Here is a 26,243-nt window from a genome sequence, read left to right on the forward strand (position 1 = left end):
AAGATAATAACCAAAAGCTGCAAAATTTTCTTAAAATTATCAATTCAGGGGCACCAGCCCAACAACAAGTTGCCCGATTGGTCTAAAAATTTCAGGGCAGATAGATCTTGACCTATTAGACAATTTTATCTACAGGAAATTTTCTTTAAATGCTTGGGTTTCAGAGATATGAGCCAAAACTACATTTTACCCTATGTACTATTTTTAGCCATGTCTGCCATCTTGGTTCTTGGGCGGGGTCATCGGACACATTTTTTAAACTAGATACCCTAATGATGATTGTGGACAAGTTTGGTTAAATTTGTCTTAGTAGCTTCAGAGTAGAAGATTTTTGTAAAGGATAACAAAAATTTACCAAAAATTTACAAAAATTGACTATAAAGAGCAATTACTCCTTAAGGGGTCAATTGACTACTTTGGTCATGTTGACTTATTTGTAGATCTTACTTTGCTGAACATTATTGCTGTTTACAGTTTATCTCTATCTAAAATAATATTCAAGATAATATTCAAAAACGGCAAAATTTCCTTAAAATTACCAATTTAGGGGCAACATCCCAACAACGGGTTCTCAGATTCATCTCAAAATTTCAGGGCAGATAGATCTTGACCTGATAAAATGTTTTACCACATATCAGATTTGCTCTAAATGCTTTGGTTTCAAAAATATAAGCCAAAATCTACATTTTACCCCTATATTCTATTTTTAAGCTTGGCGGTCATCTTGGTTGGTTGGCCGGGTCACCGAACACATTCTTTAAACTAGATACTGATGATTGAGGCCAAGTTTGGTTTAATCTGACCCAGTTGTTTCAGAGGAGAAGATGTGTGTAAAAGTTAACGACGACGGACGCCGGACGCAAAGTGATGAGAAAAGCTCACTCGGCCCTTCGGGCCAGGTGAGCTAAAAAAGAAGTAGTACATTTTGCATTTAGAAGAGGTAGCAAAATTAAACAGATGAGAAACTGAAATGGACCTATATCAGTTAATTAATTTAAGTTACAGTTTAAATAACTTCTTTTCACTTCTCTTCAGCCGAGAGTATTTTATTAAGAAATGCAAGAATCTAATAATTAAAAAAAACCATATCAGGTAAACGAAGAATGTTGTCCAGAATACTATTCATATTCATATATTGACAAAAAAATCCATTTACGGACCGGCCATTTTGCTTCAAAAAAGGGGGTATGTTTATTTCTGAGAAATTATTTCAACGCTATTACATAAATACTTTTTTCTCTCGAAATAAGCACTATTATATACAGTATTCGGAAAATCAGGAATCAGAAATTTCTTTTGTCATCTGCTAGACCACAATATTTTTTTTTGGAAATAAGCACTATTTTATACAGTTTTCGGAAAATCAGGAATCAGAACATTATTTTGTCATCTGCTTGACCACAATATTTTTAGCTCACCTGGGCCAAATTAAACCAAACTTGGCCACAATTATCATTAGGGTATCTAGTTAGAAAAATGTGTCGGGTGAACCGGCCACCTAACCAAGATGGCTGCCATTTTACAAAACATTTTCCACTCACTTCTGGGCCAATTTCATTAAAGATAGAGATAATTGTAAGCCGCAAGATTGTTCAATAATGTAATATCTACAAACACATCACCAACACCAAAACACAATTGTGTCATGAATCCATCTGTGTTCTTTGTTTAATATGCACATAGACCAAGGTGAGCCACACAGAGCCTATAGTTTTTTCTCATAAAATTTGGGATCACCGGAATATTTTTTTAGGAAAAAAAATGCCCCCCTCTTCGAAGTTAAATGGTCAATCATATGGTGTAATATACTGGAATTGTTTGAAAATAATATAAAATTGCCAACGTAAATGTTTTAATAAAAAAGACAAGAAATATTTCGGTGAATCAAAAAGTTCAAATCTAATTAAAATTTAAAGTGTCCATGAACTCACTGTTCATGCACGAGTGATTCTATTCATAAAATGTGTGCGTGTAACAACTTAGAAGTGTTCGTGTATCATCTAAAAAGTGTCCATGAAACAGCCGTTAATGTACTGTTTTTCTATAGCTCTGTTGGGGGGTAAAGTTGTACAATTTGCAATCGTCAATGGCAGCCAGAATGGGTTTAAGAACATCAGTTGTTTGACCTGCTTGTCAAATGCATTTTGGTAAAATATGCTTTTTACAAAAAAACTGTAAATGACAACATTTATGGTAAAATAATTAAACTAGAGGCTCTAAAGAGCCTGTGTCGCTCACCTTGGTATATGTGAATATTAAACAAAGGAAGCAGATGGATTCATGACAAAATTGTGTTTAGGTGATGGTGATGTGTTTGTACATCTTACTTTACTGAACATTCTTGCTCCTTACAATTATCTCTATCTATAATGATCTTGGCCCAGTAGTTTCAGTGGAAAATGTTAGTAAAAATTTACAAATTTTATGAAAATTGTTAAAAATTGACTATAAAGGACAATAACTCCTTAGGGGGTCAACTGACCATTTTTGTCATGTTTGACTTATCTTTAGGTCTTACTTTGCTGTACATTATTGCTGTTTACAGTTTATCTCTATCTATAATAATATTCAAGATAATAACAAAAAACGTCAAAATTTTCTTAAAATTACCAATTATGGGGCAGCAACCCAACAACCGGTTGTCGGATCCATCTGAAAATTTCAGGGCAGATAGATCTTGACATGATAAACAATTTCACTCCGTCAGATTTGCTCTAAATGCTTTGATTTTTGAGTTATAAGCCAAAAACTGCATTTTACCCCTATGTCCTATATTTAGCCATGGCAGCCATCTTGGTTGGATGGCCGGGTCACCGGACACATTTTTTAAACTACATACCCCAAAGATGATTGTGGCCAAGTTTGGATTAATTTAGCCCAGTAGTTTCAGAGGAGAAGATTTTTGTAAAAGATCACTAAGATTTACGAAAAATGGTTAAAAATTGACTATAAAGGGCAATAACTCCTTAAGGGGTCAACTGACCATTTCGGTCATGTTGACTTATTTGTAAATCTAACTTTGCTGAACATTATTGCTGTTTACAGTTTATCTCTATCTATAATAATATTCAAGATAATAACCAAAAACAGCAAAATTTCCATAAAATTACCAATTCAGGGGCAGCAACCCATCAACGGGTTGTCCGATTCATCTGAAAATTTCTGGGCAGATAGATCTTGACCTGATAAACAATTTTACCCCATGTCAGATTTGCTCTAAATGCTTTGATTTTTGAGTTATAAGCCAAAAACTGCATTTTACCCCTATGTCCTATATTTAGCCGTGGCAGCCATCTTGGTTGGATGGCCGGGTCACCGGACACATTTTTTGAACTACATACCCCAAAGATGATTGTGGCCAAGTTTGGATTAATTTAGCCCAGTAGTTTCAGAGGAGAAGATTTTTGTAAAAGATTACTAAGATTTACGAAAAATGGTTAAAAATTGACTATAAAGGGCAATAACTCCTTAAGGGGTCAACTGACCATTTCGGTCATGTTGACTTATTTGTAAATCTTACTTTGCTGAACATTATTGCTGTTTACAGTTTATCTCTATCTATAATAATATTCAAGATAATAACCAAAAACAGCAAAATTTCCATAAAATTACCAATTCAGGGGCAGCAACCCATCAACGGGTTGTCCGATTCATCTGAAAATTTCTGGGCAGATAGATCTTGACCTGATAAACAATTTTACCCCTGTCAGATTTGCTCTAAATGCTTTGGTTTTTGAGTTATAAGCCAAAAACTGCATTTTACCCCTATGTTCTATTTTTAGCCATGGCGGCCATCTTGGTTGGTTGGCGGGGTCACCGGACACATTTTTTAAACTAGATACCCCAATGATGATTGTGGCCAAGTTTGATTAAATTTGGCTTAGTAGTTTCAGAGGAGAAGATTTTTGTAAAAGTTAACGACGACGGACGCAGGACGACGACGGACGCCGGACGCAGGACGACGGACGCCGGACGCAAAGTGATGGGAAAAGCTCACTTGGCCCTTCGGGCCAGGTGAGCTAAAAAGGAAAAATAACGGACTGATATATGCGCTTCCTAATCGTAGGCAATGGGACAAAAACACAGCACAAAAATTAAGTGCACAAAATAACAGATAAAAGGTTAATATGATTAACACAACAAACAAACAAACAAAAAGACAACCACTGAATTACAGGCTCCTCGCATTGTACAACAGTATACCTTTTAGTGTAATAGCTGGTTCATATTAATGACATAATAGGGAAGAAGTATTTTGACATTAACAACTATCCAGGATATGTTTTCGATTCAGATATATTTTGTTAAAATTATAGCACTCTGTACTTAGATGCGCAACCAATAATTTGAAATAGTTCTAGGGATTAGTATCTTTATAGCAAACAATTTCGAATGCCCATCGTATATATTTATATATTGGTGATTTTGTAATAAAAAACAAGTTTTCGCAAACTTGATTAGTAGAAGTTCACAAAGGCATAATATACACATCTACATGATACATGTATGCACAAAAATTCTGTAAAATCTCATCTAGGTCTTTCCTGTCCTTTTCGATTATAAATATTTTTTGTTTTGTTTATATCTGTTTAAGAGCAAAATAAAACAGAGATTGTTATCAAAGATACTTATATTTTGGTAAATTGGGAGACGGTAGACAAAACTTAACAGTAGCACTTTGTATTGTGTTATTTATTGAAAAAAAAACCAACAATGATATGTAGGTTTACAACACAAACAAAGAAGAATTTAATGCTGGCCAAATCTCAAAATTACCAGAATCGGTGAAAATGAATTTCATTACAAAGTAAATATGAACAGACACAATCCACTTACATTAGTTTCAAAAGTAGACTCCACTGAGATGATATATGTATCTTGTACTGTTGTTGGTGTTACTGTCCAAGTATATTTAACAGCTATACGTTGCAAGAACACTTCCTGTGTATCACTGTCAGGTGATGCTATGATGACAGCAGCATATGAACTGTGACCCTCTGCTTGAGCATATAGAGTATAACGATCTTCATGTATACCATCAAATATAACATATCCTAAAACATACCAATTATCATATTATATGATATTTTCCATGATGTTAGATAATAATATATATACATTATACGACGGATACAACGATGTGTATTTAATGTATAAAAACCATGTTGTGTAACTTCGAGAATATCCAGAAACTGTTCATCCAAATGTTCAAAGTGACGAAACAACTCTTCGAAAATTTGGCGAGTTGGTTAACTTTTATGGCAATCTGTTTCCCAGTTGACGAAGGATATTTTCAACTACAATCATGTCCTTTTTCTTAAATGTCATCTATCATAATAGACGTATCAACAGTTATGTACATACATGAAGAACGTTAAGGTTGGCACACTGTATAGAGCAGGACTGTTCAACTTTCGAGAGCACCTTCGATCAACCCAGGGTTTGGGTATTGTTCGTGTTGCTCAGCTTTTTATATGTTTTTTGTATAGTCTTGTTTGTCTTTTGCTTATTTTTTTCTGTCATAGCATATTGTGAGTCTGTTTTTGACTTATAAGTTGAAATATCCGTTATGGTTCTATAACAACTCTTTGCAGAGTTTGGCTAATTATCAAGTCAGAGTTTATGTTGAAGTTACAATTAGACTTCAACTCACAGCTTCAAATAAAAGTTTGAGCTATGCTGAGAATTTCAGGTTGATTTAATGCTTATTAGCTAAATTTCTAATTTCAGTTCCTTCTAGTTAGTTATTTTAAGTTAGAGATCAAATAAAACTTAGGGTAATAATTCGAGTTATTTAATTTGAGTTAGTTTTTTCATTTTTTACAATCGTATATCCTTAACTTTCAATTAGAAAGCAAAATGGTTGCTACTTGTAGAGCGGGGATCTGCTTACCCATCTGGGCGATTTGAATCATCCCTGTTTTGGTGGTGTTCGTTATCCTCTGTCAGGAGATTTCTATGCTGTGTTTAAGGGTACTGTTGTTTATTCAATGAGTATTTTGCTTTGACAATCAGTATTTTAGCTTTAATTTGTTTTTAGCTTTAAAAGTTGGTGTCTAAAGTTAAAAAAATGTATGCATTGTATGTCATTTAAGGGCATACGATACAGTTTTGATCCTGTATTTACAAGTTCATGAAAATTTGCATATAGGCTATTTTTTACCTGATTAAATCAAATATGTCATAAAAAATATACCTTCATGTGCTACTTTTTGAGTAAAATGAGGTCGAAATTTTGTATATTTGCTCAAAATTCAGATTTGTGGCCGTAATTTCTTTTTCGAAAGAAAGACATAACTTTTTTGTTATAAAAGATAAACACAAATTGTTTTTTGTTAAATAATCGGTAATTACTGTATTTTATAAATATCCTAAAAAAATATGCAATTTTGTATTCAGAAATAACTCATATTCATCAAATGTTCATGAATTGAGGAAAAAAACGTCATTTTTACTGCATGTTTATCAAAATTAAAAAAAACACCTCTATTTACAGTTTTATAAAATTTGGGTCACATAATCTCCCTGCAAAATGAAACAAAATGCCGTTTTGAAAAATAGGGGTCCATGAACTCGTTTTCAAATTAAATCAGTTTGAATGATAAAAATCAGTCGAAAAATGCATCTTTTCTCGAAATGTCACAGTTTGACGTCGCGAAAATAACAAATTACGTTAGAAACGTCATTACCTTCCCTGTAACTGTATCGTATGCCCTTAAGGTAGCACAATACAAAGATTTGTTTACTTCCAATCACTTACTTTTAAAATATTGTAACTTTCTTATAAATGCATAAAACATAATAAAAGAGGTATATATAGATAGATAAAATAATTATCTATTAAATGAATGCAGTATTTTTGTTATGCAATCATTATGTAATCAATTATTATGTAATTAATGGCAAATTATCAGTCAGTTTACTTGAATGAATTTAGCTCTATCATCTCTTTAACTATACAGAAAATGTTAACGAAATCTTAATCAACACATCATGGGCTTCAAAAGGGTGTCTCAAATTGTCCCTATGGTATTCCATTCTCTCATAAATCTCTAATTAGTGTAAACATCCTAACCACATAAAAGAAGATAATGTATAATTATGTGTAAACTTTGTTCTATACATCCTATCTGAAATCTGAGACACCCTTTTGTAGATAATGGCCATAGAAACAACATATAATAAAATCAACCCTCTAGGAATGCCTATGCAAAAGCTAATTTCATTTGAAAGTGGAAATTTGGTTAAAAATATTTTAGATACAGTTAACAATATAATTGGTTACATAATTGTTGCATAATACTAACATGGCATTTATTTGAAAGAATAATCTATAAGCTATCCAAAACTACCACTTTTATAAATTTTCAAGCATTATTAAGAAAGTTTAAAAATTGGGAGTTGGAGTTAAAAAATCTTTGTATTGTGCTACCTTAAGGGCAATGAATCCATTAAAAAGTCTACTGGCAGAGTTGTCTGTGTGAAGAAATAAGCATGCTGATCATATTTGTCGTTTCTGTTGACAGTTTGGCAAGCATTGTTAAAGAAAGGCAATAGTAGTATACCACTGATCAAAATCATACATTTATTAAGAGGAAACAGATCCGGGTAACAAATTAAAACGAAAGAAAAAAATCAATTATAAGAAGAAAACAACGAGACAACAGAAACAATGAAAAAAACAACAAATGACAACAATCACAGGAACGGACTATTTGATATCACCTGCCATAATCCTGACTGATTACAGGACATTTTAAAAAATAAATGGTAGGTTTAACATGGTTTTATGGTTAGCCAAACCTCCCGCTTATATGCCAATGTGCTTCACTCACAGTCTTGTCTGGGGTTTTTTCTTCAGATTGTTCAATAAATGTAATATATAATGTAACATTGGGGTTGAGGGGTTTGGAAAAGGGAGGGGAGTGGGTATGTTGTTTTTTTTAAATGTTGCATACAAGTAGATGAAATTGAGAATGAAAATGGGGAATGTGTCAAAGAGACAACAACCCGACCATAGAAAAAAACAACAGCAGAAGGTCACCAACAGGTCTTCAATGTAGCGAGAAATTCCCGCACCCGGAGGCGTCCTTCAGCTGGCCCCTAAACAAATATATACTAGTTCAGTGTTAAAACAAGTTTACATTCTCAAAAACTATCATAGAATAATTGAAATTTCAAGACTTTCACAGATGGCTTATCATTATACATGTAAAAGATTTATAAAAAGATAAATGGGGGTCAATGCCAATTTTTTTTAAGGCATTCAAATGAATAAAACATGATGTTTCCGAAAATCTGACAAAAATCCCAAAACATGACAAGCAAACTACAATGTACCTTAACTAAGCTCTGAAACTTAAACCAAGTTATATCGATGTTATATATGAAATTTCTGAAAAAAAATGATTCTTTTTATTATAAGGCTCTCCGACCAAACGTGATCTTTTCAAGAATCTACATGTATATGATATCCTTAAAAAATAAAAAATAAACCTACCCCCCCCCATCCTTTTTTTTCTAACCATCCAACCCCAATATTACATCATATATTACATTTGGTGAACCTTATGAAAAGAAAAGACTGTGAGTGAAGCAAAGAATGAAGTCATATTCCAATTTGGAAATAAACGCCCTCTATTTATGTATATATGTTTTACATAAATTTCTATTAATACAGTTTTAGAGTGGACGTTGCTATGGATAATATGTGTTTCCATGGTAACAATTAAAGTCAACAACACTTGACGATAGTAATTTGAAGTTTGCGTTAGCTTTTATGCATTTTCTTATTGGTTATGAAAAAAAATCAGGACATTTTAGCTCTTAAACTGCAATATTCTGCAAATAAAAACTCTGGAAAAAATCAATTGCTATGGTGATAAAACTAAAGAAAATCCCACGCATGTTTTTTCTATTTAATTTGGTTAAGTAGTATCCAAACTTCATAACTACAGTGCTAAAACTACAGTGCTAACTATTCTGTACACATTTGCACTTTTCTGAAAAACACCAGAGAAAATTTGATAATTTCGCAAAAATCCCAATTTCAGAAAATTTGAAAATATGCATTATTTCGCAAAATTTTTTAAAAAATTTACTAATTTGTTTGACATGCAATCTTCACCTAAATGAAGCTTAAGAGGGTAGGTAGGCCTTGGTAACACCAAAATTTTCCTCTCGTTTAATTTTTCTTATATTTACATCATTGAAAAGGAAGGGATCAATGCATCATCTGCCAAAGTCTTCAGGAAATTCACCGTTTCATTTTATGTTAAGGGTATATTGAAAGTTACCAGTTTTGGGGTACCCTAAAAAACAGTCGAAAACACTAGTAGGTAAAAATTACTGAGCGTTTTTACACATGTTGTCATTAAAAATACCCCAGACTGTTAAATTTCATAGAAGAAACATATTTAAAAGTAAATCAGAATCATCATGGTAATACAAATAGCCTGAATGTAAAAAAAAAAGGTGTTTAATAACTGATACGGCGAAAAGTCTGGTCAGATTAAACTTTTTTTTTCAAATTTAGCCAGAAAAAAATTTTGTCGTTTAATTCCGGCAAAAAATTGTTTAAACATTTATTGGTTATTAATCTTTGAAATCCCAAAATTTTATCGAATTTGACCGTTTGAAATTTTCAAAATTTTTCAACAAGTAGGCTAACAAGGCATACGAAAAAGTAGAATTTTGGGACAAAATTCATTTTACTCTTTTAAAACCTCCTACAGACTTGCTTTGCATTCTTTCAATGTGTAATAGTCAAAGGAGTACTGTCCCAATACTAATTGTAATTAATTTTATTAGGAAAAACAGTAATATTAAGTAAGAGACGAGTATATTTGGGAAGAGTTGACATAGTTTTTTTTATCACAACTATTTATTGGTTTCTTTCCCCAAACTATTATCTATCAGCATAAGCTTGTACTAGGATTGATGTTCAGATCATATCTTCTAGAATAGTGCCTTTTATATTTGAAAAAAAACCCAAAAAAACCAACACAAACAGTAATTACGAACTCTGTATCAATGACTTAGCACTAAAACCATATTACTTCATTATTTAATTCATATTTTCAAAACAAATTTCCCAAAACTTGCAAGAATTGTTTCTTAATGATGCCACAACCTTTAGTCAGGAAGTTGCTCCAGAACTCGTCAGACTCAGTTCATTGGTGTTTTTTAAGCATTTCATGTATTTTTTACCTTTTCATCCACATCATTAAAAAAAATGTTCCCTAGTTTAACGTTTGGGGTGTCAAACATGTACAGCTTACTGAATCTGTCTGCATCATTCTCACAGCCAAATATAAACAACATAAATACTTGATCACTGTTTGATTTACTGCTATGTTAAAACGCACTAACGACTTTCAATACATGTGAAAGAGTTGTCTCCCATATACCAGGTCTACCCCCTTAAACCAAGTTGTATCAATGTTACATATGAACATAAAAGAAAAATGCATGATTCTTCTTATAATCAGGCTCTGAATTGTGGTGATTTAGCTGATTTTTGAAAGATTTTACCACGCTTAACAACCCAAAAAAAGTGTGTCCGTTACCATGGCAACTACTCATATTTTCCCACTTAAAAATATTTTTTGAGCAGTATTCATTTACTGCTTCTACTAGGCCAATTATATATAAAAATCTGAAACCTTCATATATCGCACTATGCCTGGTTCTTACAAAGAGCTGAAACTTGTTTCCCAATCCACTATAAATAAATATGTTTAAACTAAGAGCTGTACTTAAGTTGAAAAATTCAACCTTATATATGTTTCATAGCTATAACCAATTTTAATTTCTCAACAAGCAAAAATATTTATTTAACGCTATGTTGTCCAAGGTTATAGTTGTTTTTCTGATATATTGTTTTACATCTTCCCCCTTTTTTATTTTATAAATGTTGTATTTATGCTATGTCATTTGCGATCAGTGTTAGTTTATTTTTGTTTATCTGTTGTTTTGATTGGGTTTAGCCACTTCAATTGATATTTAAACATGCATAGTGTCTTGCTATGTTGTAATTTTACTACTTCGGGTTAGGATGAGGGTTAGCTCCTGTTAAAACGTTGAGGCCTAATGCATTCATTTGAAACTCTCCTAAGTCAAAAGCCTGTTGTTTAATGGTTGTCGCGTGTTTGTGTCTTTCATTAGTGTTTCTCGCTTTCTGTTTTTTTTAATAGATTAGACCTTTGGTTTTACTGTTTAAATTATTCATTCTATTTATGGGCAGTTTTACAGATTGATGTTCAGTGTGAGCCAAAACTCTGTGTTGTAGGCCGTTCTTTGATCAATAATCGTTAACCTTTTAAACGTTGTGAACTGGATGGAGAGTTGTTTTTGGCATTTATACCACATCTCCTAATTTCTATATATGTTTTAATCTTATTATCTAAATGGTACACATACATTAGTTACTAATCTAGATGCATTAGACCTGTTACAATATTTTTTTTTATTTTTTTTAGAAACCAACTAAAATACATATTTTCCCATTTAGTCAGAATGTGATCATCTTAATTCATAAATTCAAAACCAACCTTGAAGAAACATTTTTTTTTACCTTGGCTCATGTAATTTATGAAAAAAAAATTAAAAAAGAAAGTATGTTCATTCTGAAAAAAATATTAATGCTTTTTGATATGATTGTTTTCTCAAACAGTTGCGTTAAAGCTGAAAATCTAAAATAATCACCTGTTTCATTTGTTGTGTATCTTGTCTCTGAGTACTGTCTCCCTGGATTGATTAATCGAACTTCAGCCCCACTCACTAGTGGTGCTCCTGATGCAAAGTAAGTATACTCATCTGTCACTCTAATAGTCAGATTCAGCTTTGACACTGATGTAATATAAAATCTGTAGGAAATTGCTGCTGTTGTACGGTCAGTTTTTAAAAGGATGATACCACTCATCTCCCCTAATCCGTCATTTGAATCAGATGTGACAGCTAAAGACATCATGGCGACTTCATTTGGAGCTATGGTCATGCCATCATTGTTTTCATTACTGTTTAGGCTGTCAACTGTTGCAAAAGACACCAGGGATAATCTTCTTTCATTCGGAAGAGATACTGTAACATTCTTAGCAGATACTTCCCCCTCATTTTGAACACTAACCTCTACTATTTTCTGAGTTCCACGTACAATGTTTTCTTTAAGTGTTGTAGGTGCGAAGACAAGCAGTGGTTCACGTACTGAGAATTGCATGTTTACTTGAAGCCTTGTTTCTGTTCCTTCTGGAGTTGAAAATATGATATAAATTTGTCCACGAAATGGCCGGGCTTCTGTCACAATAAAATCAAATGTTACAGTTTCAAAGCCGTCAAGAGCATCCAGGAAAATATTTTTGACAGAACTTGACATCTTTGATGATTGGAAATAGGTTCCAGAGATTCCATCTACCTATAAAAACATATACAGTATTACATAGATTGAAAATAGATTCTATAAACATTTTCATATATGTATTTATATATGTATATATCCGGTCAGTGTTTTTGGTAAACAAGAAGTCGAACCTATACGAACTAAAAATGTATCAAACAAACAAAAATATATAAGAAATATATGCAAATGAAACAGCTTCCTAAGACAATGGTGGATATGTTTTTTTTTATCGTGCTCTACAAACAGATAACAGACTATTCTGCTATGGATTGGGTTCGCATACTGAACCACCTTTTTCCAAATTATTGGAATTTAATTAAGCGTCCGTCTTAGATAACAATTTTTGCAGAGGATCAAAATTGTATCAATTCCATGGTTGGGACACATCCGAGAGACAAAAACTAATGCCAAAAGGGAAAGTCAAATAAGTCTAAAACAAACTGACAACGTCATGGAAGTAATAACCCAGTCATAAGTATTTTTCGTTGGGTCCCACTCGACAAAAAAAGGACGTGATTGTTGTGACAATTGTAACATATCCGTAGTCAGTTTCGAAATTCATATTCCATATTGGTCAACCAATAAGTGATAGTATCCGTACAATTGGCGATTGGATGATTGTTCTTTTCCAAATTAATCACTTGGTTAAAAACTTTCCTTGTTAGCAGCAATCTTCTGTCAGGAAAATCATGAGCAGAAACTTAACGATAATGTGGTCATCAGTTACTAGGTACGCATGGACATTTTATTTTCAATTTCACACATTTATTATATTTTAAGAAACAGCTCAAATATAAATAGAGCCTTATCACACCCCTGTGTCATTTTGAATTTTTCAGCATTGAAGTGTAAAATAAGTTATAGCTAATATTTTATTTCTTATATTATGGAGTGTGTTATAAAATACCAAACAATAAGTAGAAAACGTTATTCAGAGGTAATAATCCTACAAGATGAGATGCTGTTTTGGCAATGCTGATTTAATACCTGTAATAGAATACTTCGTATAAATGATCATTTTTGCTGTTTACAATTTTTCTGTATCGTCTACAGTTTTTGCCCTACATTTACAAAAGGTAAAGACTGTCAATCAAAAACATAACATATTTCAAAAACTTTATGTAACATTGTACTATTTCATCTTGTAATTTTTCATTTAAAAATACTGTTTAAACTAAAAACATTTACTCCAGTAACGAGTCAATTCAATAAAATTGAGAATTGAAATGGGGAATGTGTCAAAGAGACAACAACCCGACCATAGAAAAAACAACAACAGAAGGTCACCAACAGGTCTTCAATGTAACGAGAAATTCCCGCACCCGGAGGCGTCCTTCAGCTGGCCCCTAAACAAATATATACTAGTTCAGTGATAATGAACGCCATACTAATTTCCAAGTTGTACACAAGGAACTAAAATTAAAATAATACAAGACTAACAAAGACCAGAGGCTCCTGACTTGGGACAGGCACAAAAATGCGGCGGGGTTAAACATGTTTATGAGATCTCAACCATCCTCTATACCTCTAGCCAATGTAGAAAAGTAAACGCATAACAATACGTACATTTAAAATTCAATTCAAGAGAAGTCCGAGTCTGATGTCAGAAGATGTAACCAAAGAAAATAAACAAAATGACAATTATACATAGATAACAACAGACTACTAGCTGTTAACTGACATGCCAGCTCCAGACTTCAATTAAACTGCTTGAAAGATTATGATTTCATCATATGAATATCAGGCACAGTCCTTCCCGTTAGGGGTTTAGTATCATACCATCATAACATATATGAGAAGAACATAACCCGTGTCATGCCAACAACTGGTTTTTGAATAAATGTGTTTAGTTCCGATGCAAAGACCCTATAAGTGAATCAATATTTACGCCAAAATATGCAATCTTTAATGACCTGACAACAGTATCGTAACTATATCCCTTCTTAATAAGTCTATTTAAAGGTTTTGTTAGTTTCTGCGGTGAATACTGACATGTTTATGCTTTATAAAGAATATTTCCATAACAAATTGGATGTGAAATACCTAAACGTATAAGAAGTCTGCATGTGGAGCTATATTTACGAATGATGTCCTTATACCGATGATAAAATTTAGTAAATGTTTTGACTAGTCTGTGATATCGAAAACCCTGGTGTAATAATTTTTCAGTAATACATAAATTTCTCTCGTTAAAATCTACATTTAAAGGAAAAGAATATTTAAATGTTGAGGCATCGCTTATAAACAAACACCAAACAATCAATCATTTGATTATTTGACGAATTTGTCTTCCTATTTACTGTACTGGCTACAGCGTTTTTTTTTTTTCATCTACTGTAGTTTTTGCATAGATTTCTATAAATTGGTAATAAAACAATTTTTATGTTTATATACGCTAAAAACTTGTTGTTTCACTATGATGTCATACACATCTCATAATTAACGTACACGACCAAAATGACCATTTAACTTATAGTTTTTTTTTCAAATATATACGAGTATCAGCTTTATCATTTAATAATTACAAACTAACAAATCTTTCAAATGGGTTTAAACGTTAAGTGACAAGATATCTTTTGAGGTAATTACAGGCAAAAATGTAAGCAAAGAGCAAATATCGTCCTTTTGAGCACATTCGATTACCCCTTTTCGGACTTCTCGATTTATAGCTGGTTTCAAGATAACAGACCACAAGTGTATCCTCATGTTTTAATTTACCATGTTTGACATGTTGATTGGTGAGCCGGATTTTCGATAACCTATTTTGAACATGATACATACCCAAATGGTCAGTGTGTGCATATTGGTATCTGATTGGCCCAATAATTCCAGAGAATTTTTTGTTTAAAGTGAAAGTACACCCGAAAACGACGCTGAATGTGTGACGCCAAATGATCTGAATACCTCGCTTGAACATTTTGGTCAGGAGGGCAACAAATAACTAGAGGTCCTTAAGAGCCCGTGTCGGTCACCTAGGTCTATGTGCATACCAAAAAAATGACACGCATGGATTCAGGACCAAAAAATTGTGTTTTGGTGATGGTGATGTGTTTGTAGATCTTACTTTACTAAACCTTTTTTTGTCTGCTAACAATTATCGCTATCTATAATATAATTTGTTTTGTAAATATCTACCAAAATTTACAAAATTTACGAAAATGGTTAAAAATTGACTCTAAAGGGTAATAACTCCTTAAAAGGTGTCAATTGACCATTTTGGTCATGTTGACTCATTTGTAGATCTTACTTTGCTGAACATTATTACTGTCCTAAGTTTATCTGTATATATAATAATATTCAAGATTATAACCAAAAACTTCAAAATTTCCTATAACATTACTAATTTAATAAGGGCAGCAACCCAACAAGGGGTTGTCGGATTCATCTGAAAATTTCACAGCAGATATTTTTTGACCTGATGGACATCGTGTCAGATTTGCTGTAAATGCTATGGTTTCAGAGATAAAAGCCAAAAACTGTATTTTATCCCTTTGTTATATTTTTATCGATGTCGGCCATCTTGATTGGCGTGCTGGGTCATCGGACACATTTTAACTAGATACCCTAGTGATGATTGTAGCCAAGTTTGGTTACATTTGGCCCAGTAGTTTCAGAGAAGAAGATGTTTGTAAAAGTTAACAGACGAAGACGGTCGACGGACGACGACGGATGCCAAGTGATGAGGAAAGCTTACTTGGCCTTTGGGCCAAGTGAGCTAAAAAAGGAGGTGATATGATTTGCACAACAAATCAGTGTGCACTGCTATAATGCTCCTTTCAACAGAAGTTTTGTCTTTCTAAAGCAGGAATTTACTTTAATCCATTGTTTTCCGTCAAATAAATCTAATGCATTGAGACCAGTTTTGAGCATAAAGAAACGAGAAATGAGAAATGTACATTTTATTGTATTTACTCTCTAAAACCCAAACCAATTCTTTAAATAATATACATACATACTGATATTCAGTTTTATGAAAATTAGATTTAGAAATTTTTTTTATACTCACACGGCTAGATATATTGAAAATAGGTTGCTCGCCTATATTTACTAAAGATGTTATATTTTTGAATATAACAGTGTTATTTTCTATGACAGCATCCCATGAAACAGAGTATGGGTGACATCTCATTCCTAGAACTGTCCAGTTATATGCTCCATTTCTAGAAGATTCCACTGGGTGACTAGCGATCTGACAATACAAATACATAGCTTATTCTACCAGCCGGAATCAATAACAGAAAACATAATACACAGCTAATCTGTAAAAAGTAAACTTACAAAAATACTGAACTCCAAGGAAAATTCAAAATGGAAAATCCCTAATCAAATGGCAAAATCATAGTAAATAGACCATTTTAAAATTAGCTCTTGTCTTATGTTGATATGACCACACAATATTGAAAATTGAAACTTGAGTTCTACCTTAAAACAAAATCGTTTTGATTTTTGGTGTTTTAACGCCACTGTTAAGCACCACATTTATGCTATTTCGTCGCGGCCAGTTTTTATAAGTGGAGGAAGCCGGAGTTCCAGGAGAAAACAACAAACCTTCGATAGGAAACCAAGAAAAATTGGAACCAAAGGTTGCTTATTGAATTGCTCTGTCGAAGCTCAAATACATCAAATGAAAAGAAAACAAATGTCATATTCCCGACTTGGTACAGGCATTTCCTTATGTCGAACATGGTGGATTCAATCTGGTTTGTAGCAAACTTAACCTCTGACTTGTATGACAGTTAACGTTGCTTAATAGTTATCAAAGGTACCAGGATTTTAATTTTGTAAGCCATACGCGCGTTTTGTCTACATAAGACTCATCAGTGACGCTCATATCAAAATATTTATAAAGCCAAACAAGTACAAAGTTGAAGAGCATTGAGGATCAAAAATAAACAAGAGTCTCATAAAGCCCGAATCACTTACATTGAATGTCTTAAATAATATTATTTAAAAGTGTTTTCCAATTAACTGATGAAAAAAGGACAAAAATTAATTGGCGATTTTCATAATTTATTATTGAGGGCCCTCATGGGGTTTTTGATTATGTGATTACTTGGCCGTTTTTTTAATGATTATTTGATTATTAAGCCAAATATTTCATGATTATTTGATTACCTAGGACTGTATTTTTAGTTTATGATTATTTGATTTCTAAAGATAAGCAAATATTTAATGATTATGTGATTATATTGGCAAAAAAATGGTGATTATGTGATTACTAGGACCCCCCCCCCCCCCCCATGAGGGGCCTCATTATTTGGTGAATTTTTTACTTAGCATTTAACGAGTACAAAAGTTTCTCTCTTTATATAATAAATCACAATACAAATACTATAAACTGTGAATTTTAAAAAACCTTAACATTTCGTGGTCAATACTTTCAAAATAAGTAATCCAGATGGAACGATTGTTTGAAACGTTTACGAAGACAAACGCCAGGAGGTAACAATAGCTCCAATAATCTGTTAGTTAAGCTTAGCTAATAACAGTGATAATAATCATTGTCAGTATAATATAACTAAACGTTCACAATAATGCATATTAAGATCAGTGAGTTGAAAACAAAATGATTTGAGTTTAAAATACATCAAAAGCTCGGCCTGAAATTTAAAGAGTTAACATATTACGGCCTTGATCCTATTACCAACAATATAATCACTAGTCCAAATAATTATGACGTCTTGAAAGGCTATTATATTTTTTTTCTTTGACGCCTTACTTCGACTATGACGTCTTGAAAGGCTATTATAATTTTTTTCTTTGACGCCTTACTTCGACGTCATAATGCTGAAGCCGCCATTTTCGGTTGGACTTTGAGAGCATATTTTGCTCTCAACTTTGAGACCCAATTTAGCCATCAAATTTTCATTGAAGGTTAAAACAAAATGCATATATAAATTCTTACCTTTTATGTGTTTGTTTGTGCAAAATATTTCCAATTAATCCCTACAGAAATAATAATATAAGTAACAATTCCATCCGAGGCGGGAACATGTCGACTGCATTTTTTTAAAAGTTTGTCTGATTTCCTTTTAGGAGATTATAAAATAATTTTTACACCACACTCGGTAAAACCCGAATTTCCGGAACCATTGTTTTACATTTTCTACACCTAAAATGAAGCATCTTGAGGAGAAATCAGCTAAACGTTTTAATAAAGCAGTAAATTCCCTCTCAAAGTCCAACTGACTATACGAGTTTGGCGTTATGACGTCGAAGTAAGGCGTCAAAGAAAAAAAATTATAATAGCCTCTCAAGACGTCATAATTATTTGGACTATATAATCACTAGTTGAGTGGTGCCAATTTATAAGAAAATTTCCAAATACAGAGCAAAATAACAAATTAACGGAACTCCGAGGAAAATTTAAATAAAAAAGTCCCTTATAAAATAGCAAATTCAAAGCTGAACCACATCAAACGAATGGAAAAACAACTGTCATACTCCTGACTTGTTATATGCATTTTCTAATGAAGAATATTGTGGATTAAACGTGGTTTTATAACTAGCTTTTTTTCTTACTTAGATTTCACATTGTGTTATAATCTAAATCTCTATAAAACAAATAAATATATTGAATATGGACAAAGCACACCAGCAAAAAAATAAGACAAAAGAACAAAAACAAGAATATCTCCAAAGTACACGGATGCCCAATTCGCACTATCATTTTCCATGTTCAATGGATGGTGAAATTGGAAGAAAAGAAATAGGCAGTAAAATTAGAAATTTCATATCGTAGGGAGCATGTGTACTAAGTTTAAAGTTGATCGGACTTCAACTTCATCAAAAACTACCTTGACCAAAAACTTTAACCTGAAACTCGCACTTTCATTTTCTATGTTCAGTGGACCGTGAAATTGGGATCAAAAGTCTAATTTGGCTTTAAAATAAGAAAGATCATACCATAGGAAACATGTATACTAATTTTCAAGTTTACTGGACTTCATCTTCATAAAAAATAACCTTGACCAAAAACTTTAACCTGAAACTCGCAATTTCATTTTCTATGTTCAGTGGACAGTGAAATTGGGATCAAAAGTCTAATTTGGCTTTCAATTTAGAAAGATCATATCATAAGCAATATGTGTACTAAGTTTTAAATTGATTGGACTTCAGCTTCATCAAAAACTAGCTTGACCAAAAACTTTAACCTAAAGCGGGACAGACGGAGGAGCAAACGGACAAACGAACGAACGAACGGACAGACGAACGAACGGACGGGCGGACGCACACACAGGAAAACATAAAGCCCCTCTACTATCGTAGGTGGGACATAAAAAATTACCGAAGCACAATAACACAATGTCGGGATAAATAAGTATCAAGTAACGCCAAAAGGGATACCAAAAAAAAGAAGGAAAGTGAGTGAGACAAATAACTGTTTTTCCAGGTTTATGAAGCTGTAAAATCAGTTGAAGCAATGGCAGCTAAATAAGGCACATTATAATTATAAGTTTACTTTATAGAACAGGTGATAAAACGCATGCTCATCACATTCGAGATTTTAACAATCACTTATTTATATATACTTACTGCTGATATGATTCCTACATCATCTGGATAAGGATAATATGTGACAGAAAAACTACTTGGAGATAATGGATCAGTCAGCGCTGGCAGAACTCTTATTCTTTTACTGTATGAACTGATTACTCTAGACATAAGGTAGCAAACAGTATATTTAATCAAACAACATGACTTCAGTAAATTCATGTAATATATATTTGATGAAGCATCCATGTCTTCAAATATATTATGTTAAAAATAAATGTGACTATATCTATATATATATATATATATATGTATATATATATATATATATATAATTACAAAAAGCGAACATTACTTTTTGGAACATTTGATTAAGCAAACAAGACTTGAAGTATATTTTATATTCAGCAAATGTGACTTCAGCTATTTTCAATCAAGCTAACATCACTTCAGGTATATCCTATATAAAACCCATTTGACATAGATGTTGAGAAGTCGGGTACGCAATGAACAAGTTAATTCTAAGTTTATGTGACTAAAACTGCATTTAACAAAACGTGTAACCTAATAATGCCAACGAACAAACGGACAGATACACAGGCCCAAAAATATAGTGCATCTCTACTCTCGTAAGCTCGGCAGGTACTATGCAGATAATTTATTCGAGACTGATTCTCATAATTTTATGAAAGTCATTGGTGTTTATAAAATTTCAATTTATACAATGATTGTATAAATATAGATTCTTACATAGATACTAGTGGATTATCGAATTTATCCAATATCGATAGTTAAACTATCAATTTTAAAGTCTGAGTCTTTTTCTCTAATGATTAGAAAATATATTTTAATTTTTGATTAGCCAAGACCTCCCTTCGAGTGCCTTCAACATTTCAAAAAGTTGTTAATTTCATTAACACCTAGTAGCATAGTTTGAGCTGATAAAAGTTATAACCCTTGAATTCTTCTGAAATCCCCGGCAACCACACGTTGATTATTTTTTTTTATATATACAATGAGTGCCAAAAGGTATAAATTGTCACGGAATTAGAGAAAAACGGTATCATAATACAAATATTTATAATAAGCTTCATCATACCTTATATCTACTGGAACAACTTTTGGTTGTACTGAATTGTTAAAAGTCACAGTTCCTATTATTGTTACAGTAGTAGGCGCTGGTAATATTCCATCAGGCTCAATTCTTATTACAGAAGCTGAGTAAGAAATAGACACAAATAACTGCCATGACACAACATCTTTCCCTATGACGTTTGTTACCGTAGCAGTAATCATATGGTGTGTGAGAGTTGATATTGTAAAATCCCATTCAACCTGACCCGTTCTTTGATCAATAGTCATACCAACGGGATACTGATTAAGTTCCCATCTTACAGGTAGACTTCCCTGTAATTGATAATTGATAGTAAGTAATATTATAAAAAAATTGTGCCTTGACCTCATGAGAAACCACAAAAAAACAACATAATTCAAGATCAACAAACCTAATTTCTTTTTTTCTTATTACTTTTAGAAACGGAAAATTACAAAGAAAACCATACATTTAACGTCATCAACATAAAACTAAAAGAGTCAATTGGCATCCATTGAAACTTGTACGTTAATAAGTTTTCCTAACCTCTAATTAAACAGTTCTGCAAATCAAGGCTTATAATAAAACCTCTATATGGGAACAAAAATTCGCCTAAATTTAGGGCTTTATCCCCTTTATGCATGAGTCGGATACTTGTCTTGGTTAGAACAATTTTGGTCATTTTTGAAATTATGAACTCTTTCATATAAATATTAGATTTGATTTTCAAATACGTTGGCCTCGAGCATCACTAAAGAGATACGGATGTTCATCTGATACAGTTGTATATATACTGTTCATGTTATGGAGGCCAACATAAGAGTAATAAATCAGGAAATGGCAATATTCTATCGGACGATTTTACAGTAATAACAAACCTGAGACAAGTTCAGACCATAATTGTACTTAGTTCCTTCCACTACATACTGAGATTGTTCTGGTGTCATTATCCTTGGAGCTAACAATTCTATTGTACAATTTTCTCCAACCCATGGTAAGTTACATGAACAGCCACCAAACAAACACTGACCTCTAGGAGGCTGAAGGTCACTTCCACAAGCTCCAGGTGGACAGGTTGCATAATATGTAAACGTTATCTGCATTGCATACAATAATTGTGAAATATGTGCATAAGATGAGGACATTTAAATAACTTAAAGTTGACCAATGAGATATTGCTCACATATATTACACAGCTGCAAGTAATTGGTCAACAAAAAGGTTTACGCGCAATCACACAAGTTAGTATAAGCATTTTTTACTTGGCAATTACAAGGAATATATTGTTTTGTTTTGTGTTCGGAAACAAGAATTTGGCGATGGATATTCTGAAAATTTATTTCAGAGGTATGCATGCCTCCATAAAGATTGATATCAAATTTCAGAAAGCACTGATTTGTAGTTCCAAAGAAAAATTCGGACTGAAACAAAATACAGTGTGTTATCAAAGAATGGATAGACAGACATACACCAATGTGACCTTCTTCCAGACGGCCAGGCACCTTTTGTTAAAGTCATATGAAACGAGTGACTGGTAAAAAATTATGTTTATCTAATTCTTGAACCAATGCATGTATATATCATAAACTTAGTCTTCTGTGCACGATTTTATCATTTGTTACTCAAACATATCGTATAATCGTCAATTGTTTTTCTGTCAGTATGTTATGATGTGAAAATATGGCAGCTCATTTATTGTCGTGTTTTGAAGCCGTAGCTTACCGATTGTCACCTTATAGTAACAATCAACAAAGAAGCAAGGACATTGAGCACGTGTATAACATGTAAAATCAGATAATAGTTTATTTCAGTGACAGATCCATGCGTATTGCGATTACCGGATTTTTACAGAAGGGTCACGTTAAGATTACTTGCATACAGAAAATATGTCGGCGAATTGCTTCCTAGAAGCAAGCAATTTATAAAAAAAAAATAAAAGAATTTTCTTCAGAAAAAAGTATATGTACATAAGTTTTATAATGAAAACTTCATTTTGTAATAAAAAACATATGCATCATATTTTTTTTAATCTGGGGTTTCATGTGACTTTAAAAATGATACACCGTTAACAAAGTGACAAAAATAGGAATCCAAAGGTTCAAATGCAGAAACATATAGGAATGCAATATGATTACTGTACATGTTGTTGATATATGTGTCAAACGGTCATTATCTGATTGATGCCCGTTCCTGAAATAGACGTCCACTCTGACGTTATATTCTCAAACCAGGGTCTTATTGTACCGTCAAGGTCTTCTATTACCGTCTTATTATATGATTATATACCTTTTTCTAGTTTTAACCTTGTTCATTTGCTCTAATTTCTTATAATGCTGCCTTACAGATTTTTATTTGTAACCCTACAAATGATAATTTTCTACATATGTATCATTAATAAGCATAGAGTTCCGACAAAAATATATGCAATGTACATGAAGGGGTTTGGTCATTCAACCGGCAATTTTAATATTTAAAAAAGTTAAAATTAGATCACATGCGTATCTATAACAGTTGTCTTCTATTCTTAATAGTTCAAATAAAAGTATATATCACATTATTTTACCTTGGTATTAGTGAAATGTGTACCATTGGGTGAAACTTCAAGGAACACATGTCCTTCTTCATGCTGCGGTGCTGTACACGTTACGTGGTTCCAAGCTATCCATGTTCCATTGACGATCTCTGGTCCAAATTTACAAATGTACACATTACCTATAACCTCTGGGAAATTGTGTCCCCATACATGAACTACTGTACCTCCTTTGTCTGATCCTTCATTGGGTACTACTTGTAAAGCCATCATCAAGGGGAGACAATCTGGACCATAAAAAGTCTCACTGCACTTATCGCACAAGACATCTGACCAGTTGATGCCATTACAGTCACACATGCCTATAAGGAATAACTATTCCATTAACCAGTTTTAAACTAGTTGCCACTGTTTATAGAGTGTGTTTACAAAAAAATTACTGTTTGCATTTTATTCTTTCTGTACAAACAAAACAAACAATTATCATTTAGCAACCAATCTGCTTTACTTTAAGTTTTATATTTTTTTCAACATTAACAAATATATGATTGAAGTTAATATTATCATAAATCTATCTGACATTTTGTAAACTATTGGTCATATGGCATCTTATGAAGCCTTTTCGAGGACAATCAAATAGTTCATGAATGAAGTAGATATTCTAAAGTATATTTTTTGTTATAAGAAGTTTTATACATTAATAGTACACCATGTATATTTACGCCAAACATTTGTCATTTTAAACGAAAATAAACAGCTGCGCCACAAGTGGACGATACGCCCGTTGTCTTGTGTGTGAAGTTTCATGCAATAATCATAAATAGTTTCTGAGATACGGCGCGACTTGTGAAAAAAAACCTTTTTTACAAAAAACTCAATAACTCTCAAATAAAATTTTATATCATCACCAAAAAGTATAAAGATCTTTAGATTAAAATAACTAAGAAGTGAGTAAAGTTTTAAGCAATAATCATCAATCGTTTTTGAGATACGGCGCCATATGTGAACCCCCCCCCCTTTTTTTAAACTCACTTACTCTTAAAAAAAATTTGAATCATTACCAAAGAGTATACATATCGTTAGGTTAATATAACTAAGAAGTGTGTAAAGTTTTAAGCAATATCATAAATCGATTTTGGGATACGGCACGACATGTTAAAAAATAACCTGTTTTAGTTACAAAGTCCTGTAACTTAAAAAGTTTTGATATTTGTTTCCCCCAAAAGTATACAGATCGTTTGACCATCATAAGAAACAACTAATCTACGTTTCATGAAATTTGGATAATTCGTTCTCAAGTTACGGACTGCGACATGTCTACGCCGGACAGACAGACGGACAGACGGAAATTTGTATACCATAATACGTCCCGTCAAAATGCTATATTGAAGCATTTTTCATTTTTTAATATTAAAAGTCAAATTGAAAAATGCTCCACGTTGGAGCATCTTTCATTTTTTCAATATTTAAAGTCAGCAACTTCATTATTTGCTTTTTAGAATGAGATTGAATTTTTTTTTTCTAAAACAAGCAAATGCAAATGTTTTAATTTATTCAAACTGTTGAGGCTTTTCTACCTCAGGCATAGATTACCTTAGCTGTATTTGGCAAAACTTTAAGGAATTTTGGTTCTCAATGCTCTTCAACTTCGTACTTTATTTGGCCTTTTAAACTTTTTTGGATTCGAGCGTCACTGATGAGTCTTTTGTAGACGAAACGCGCGTCTGTCGTATATACTAAATTTAGTCCTGGTATCTATGATGATTTTATTTACATTGTAAATCATTTTAACACAACTTATCATTAATTTTTTTAATATCCTCGTGAAATCAAAAATGTAATTTCATGAAAATTACAATTTCCAATCTCATTAAGAAAATGATTTTTCAAAAGTGACTTCAAAAAGTTGCAGAAAATTTTGCAAAGTTTATTTTTCAGTTAAAAATAGAAATGACAAATATTTGGTATAAAGGTACACGGACGAATATGAAACAATTTCACTTCAAAAATTTTGAACCCTTGACCAAGACACAGAAATTTCAAAAGAGGAAGGCAGATTCATATGTAAATGTAGGTAACTTATTTTTTTTATTTGTAAGCAAAAGAACTACATGTGATATAATACATACCTGTTGTAAGATTACAAGTACCATGTTGACAATCCGGACATTGGCTACAGAGAGATCCCCAGTGTAATGGAACACATTGACTACAGTCTTCACCAGTAAACTTTGATGCACATTTACACACTCCTGGCCTTAGACAGATCCCATGGCCACTACAATTCTTCACATCACTGTGTGGTAAACAAAAAAAACAAAAATGATATGAAATATATGTGCACATTTTTTATTCATGTCTATTAGTATTAACATTGATATAATTTTCAACCAATCTCAAAAACATACTGATACATACTTTGCTTCTGTTTATTCTTTTCAAACTGAACAAAGTGTACTAATACACATGTTTATTCCCATCGGATTCTGTATGTGTGTTAAGTCAGGAATCTGTAAGTCCCCGGTAGTCGTTTATTGCTTTGTGATTATTTTTGTTTATTCATTTCACATGTTACACGCATATACAATTTTTTAATTGTTAAACACTTTGTCATTTCAGAGCCTTTTATAGATTACTACATGGTCTTGGCGGTGTCATTTATAAGGCTGTATAGTAACCTAAAGTTACCGTCAACCATATCATTTGATCTCTGCTGAATGACTGTCTCA

The 26,243-nt window shown here is 32.5% G+C and overlaps 1 protein-coding gene across 1 annotated transcript in view; it reads right to left on the bottom strand.

The window, feature by feature from the left end:
* LOC139510882 (uncharacterized) overlaps positions 1–26,243 on the bottom strand; it is a 103,156-nt gene that overhangs the window by 45,602 nt on the left and 31,311 nt on the right. The window contains exons 11-18 of the mRNA XM_071297425.1: positions 25,644–25,810; positions 23,548–23,876; positions 21,863–22,081; positions 20,991–21,298; positions 19,934–20,054; positions 16,404–16,586; positions 11,707–12,412; positions 4,837–5,054 (exon numbers count right to left, since the gene is read on the bottom strand). Coding sequence (XP_071153526.1) covers positions 4,837–5,054; positions 11,707–12,412; positions 16,404–16,586; positions 19,934–20,054; positions 20,991–21,298; positions 21,863–22,081; positions 23,548–23,876; positions 25,644–25,810 — 2,251 coding nt within the window. The remainder of the gene's footprint in view (positions 1–4,836; positions 5,055–11,706; positions 12,413–16,403; positions 16,587–19,933; positions 20,055–20,990; positions 21,299–21,862; positions 22,082–23,547; positions 23,877–25,643; positions 25,811–26,243) is intronic.

The sequence above is a fragment of the Mytilus edulis genome, chromosome 2 (assembly GCF_963676685.1).
Source record: "Mytilus edulis chromosome 2, xbMytEdul2.2, whole genome shotgun sequence".
Classification (NCBI taxonomy): Eukaryota; Metazoa; Mollusca; class Bivalvia; order Mytilida; family Mytilidae; genus Mytilus; species Mytilus edulis.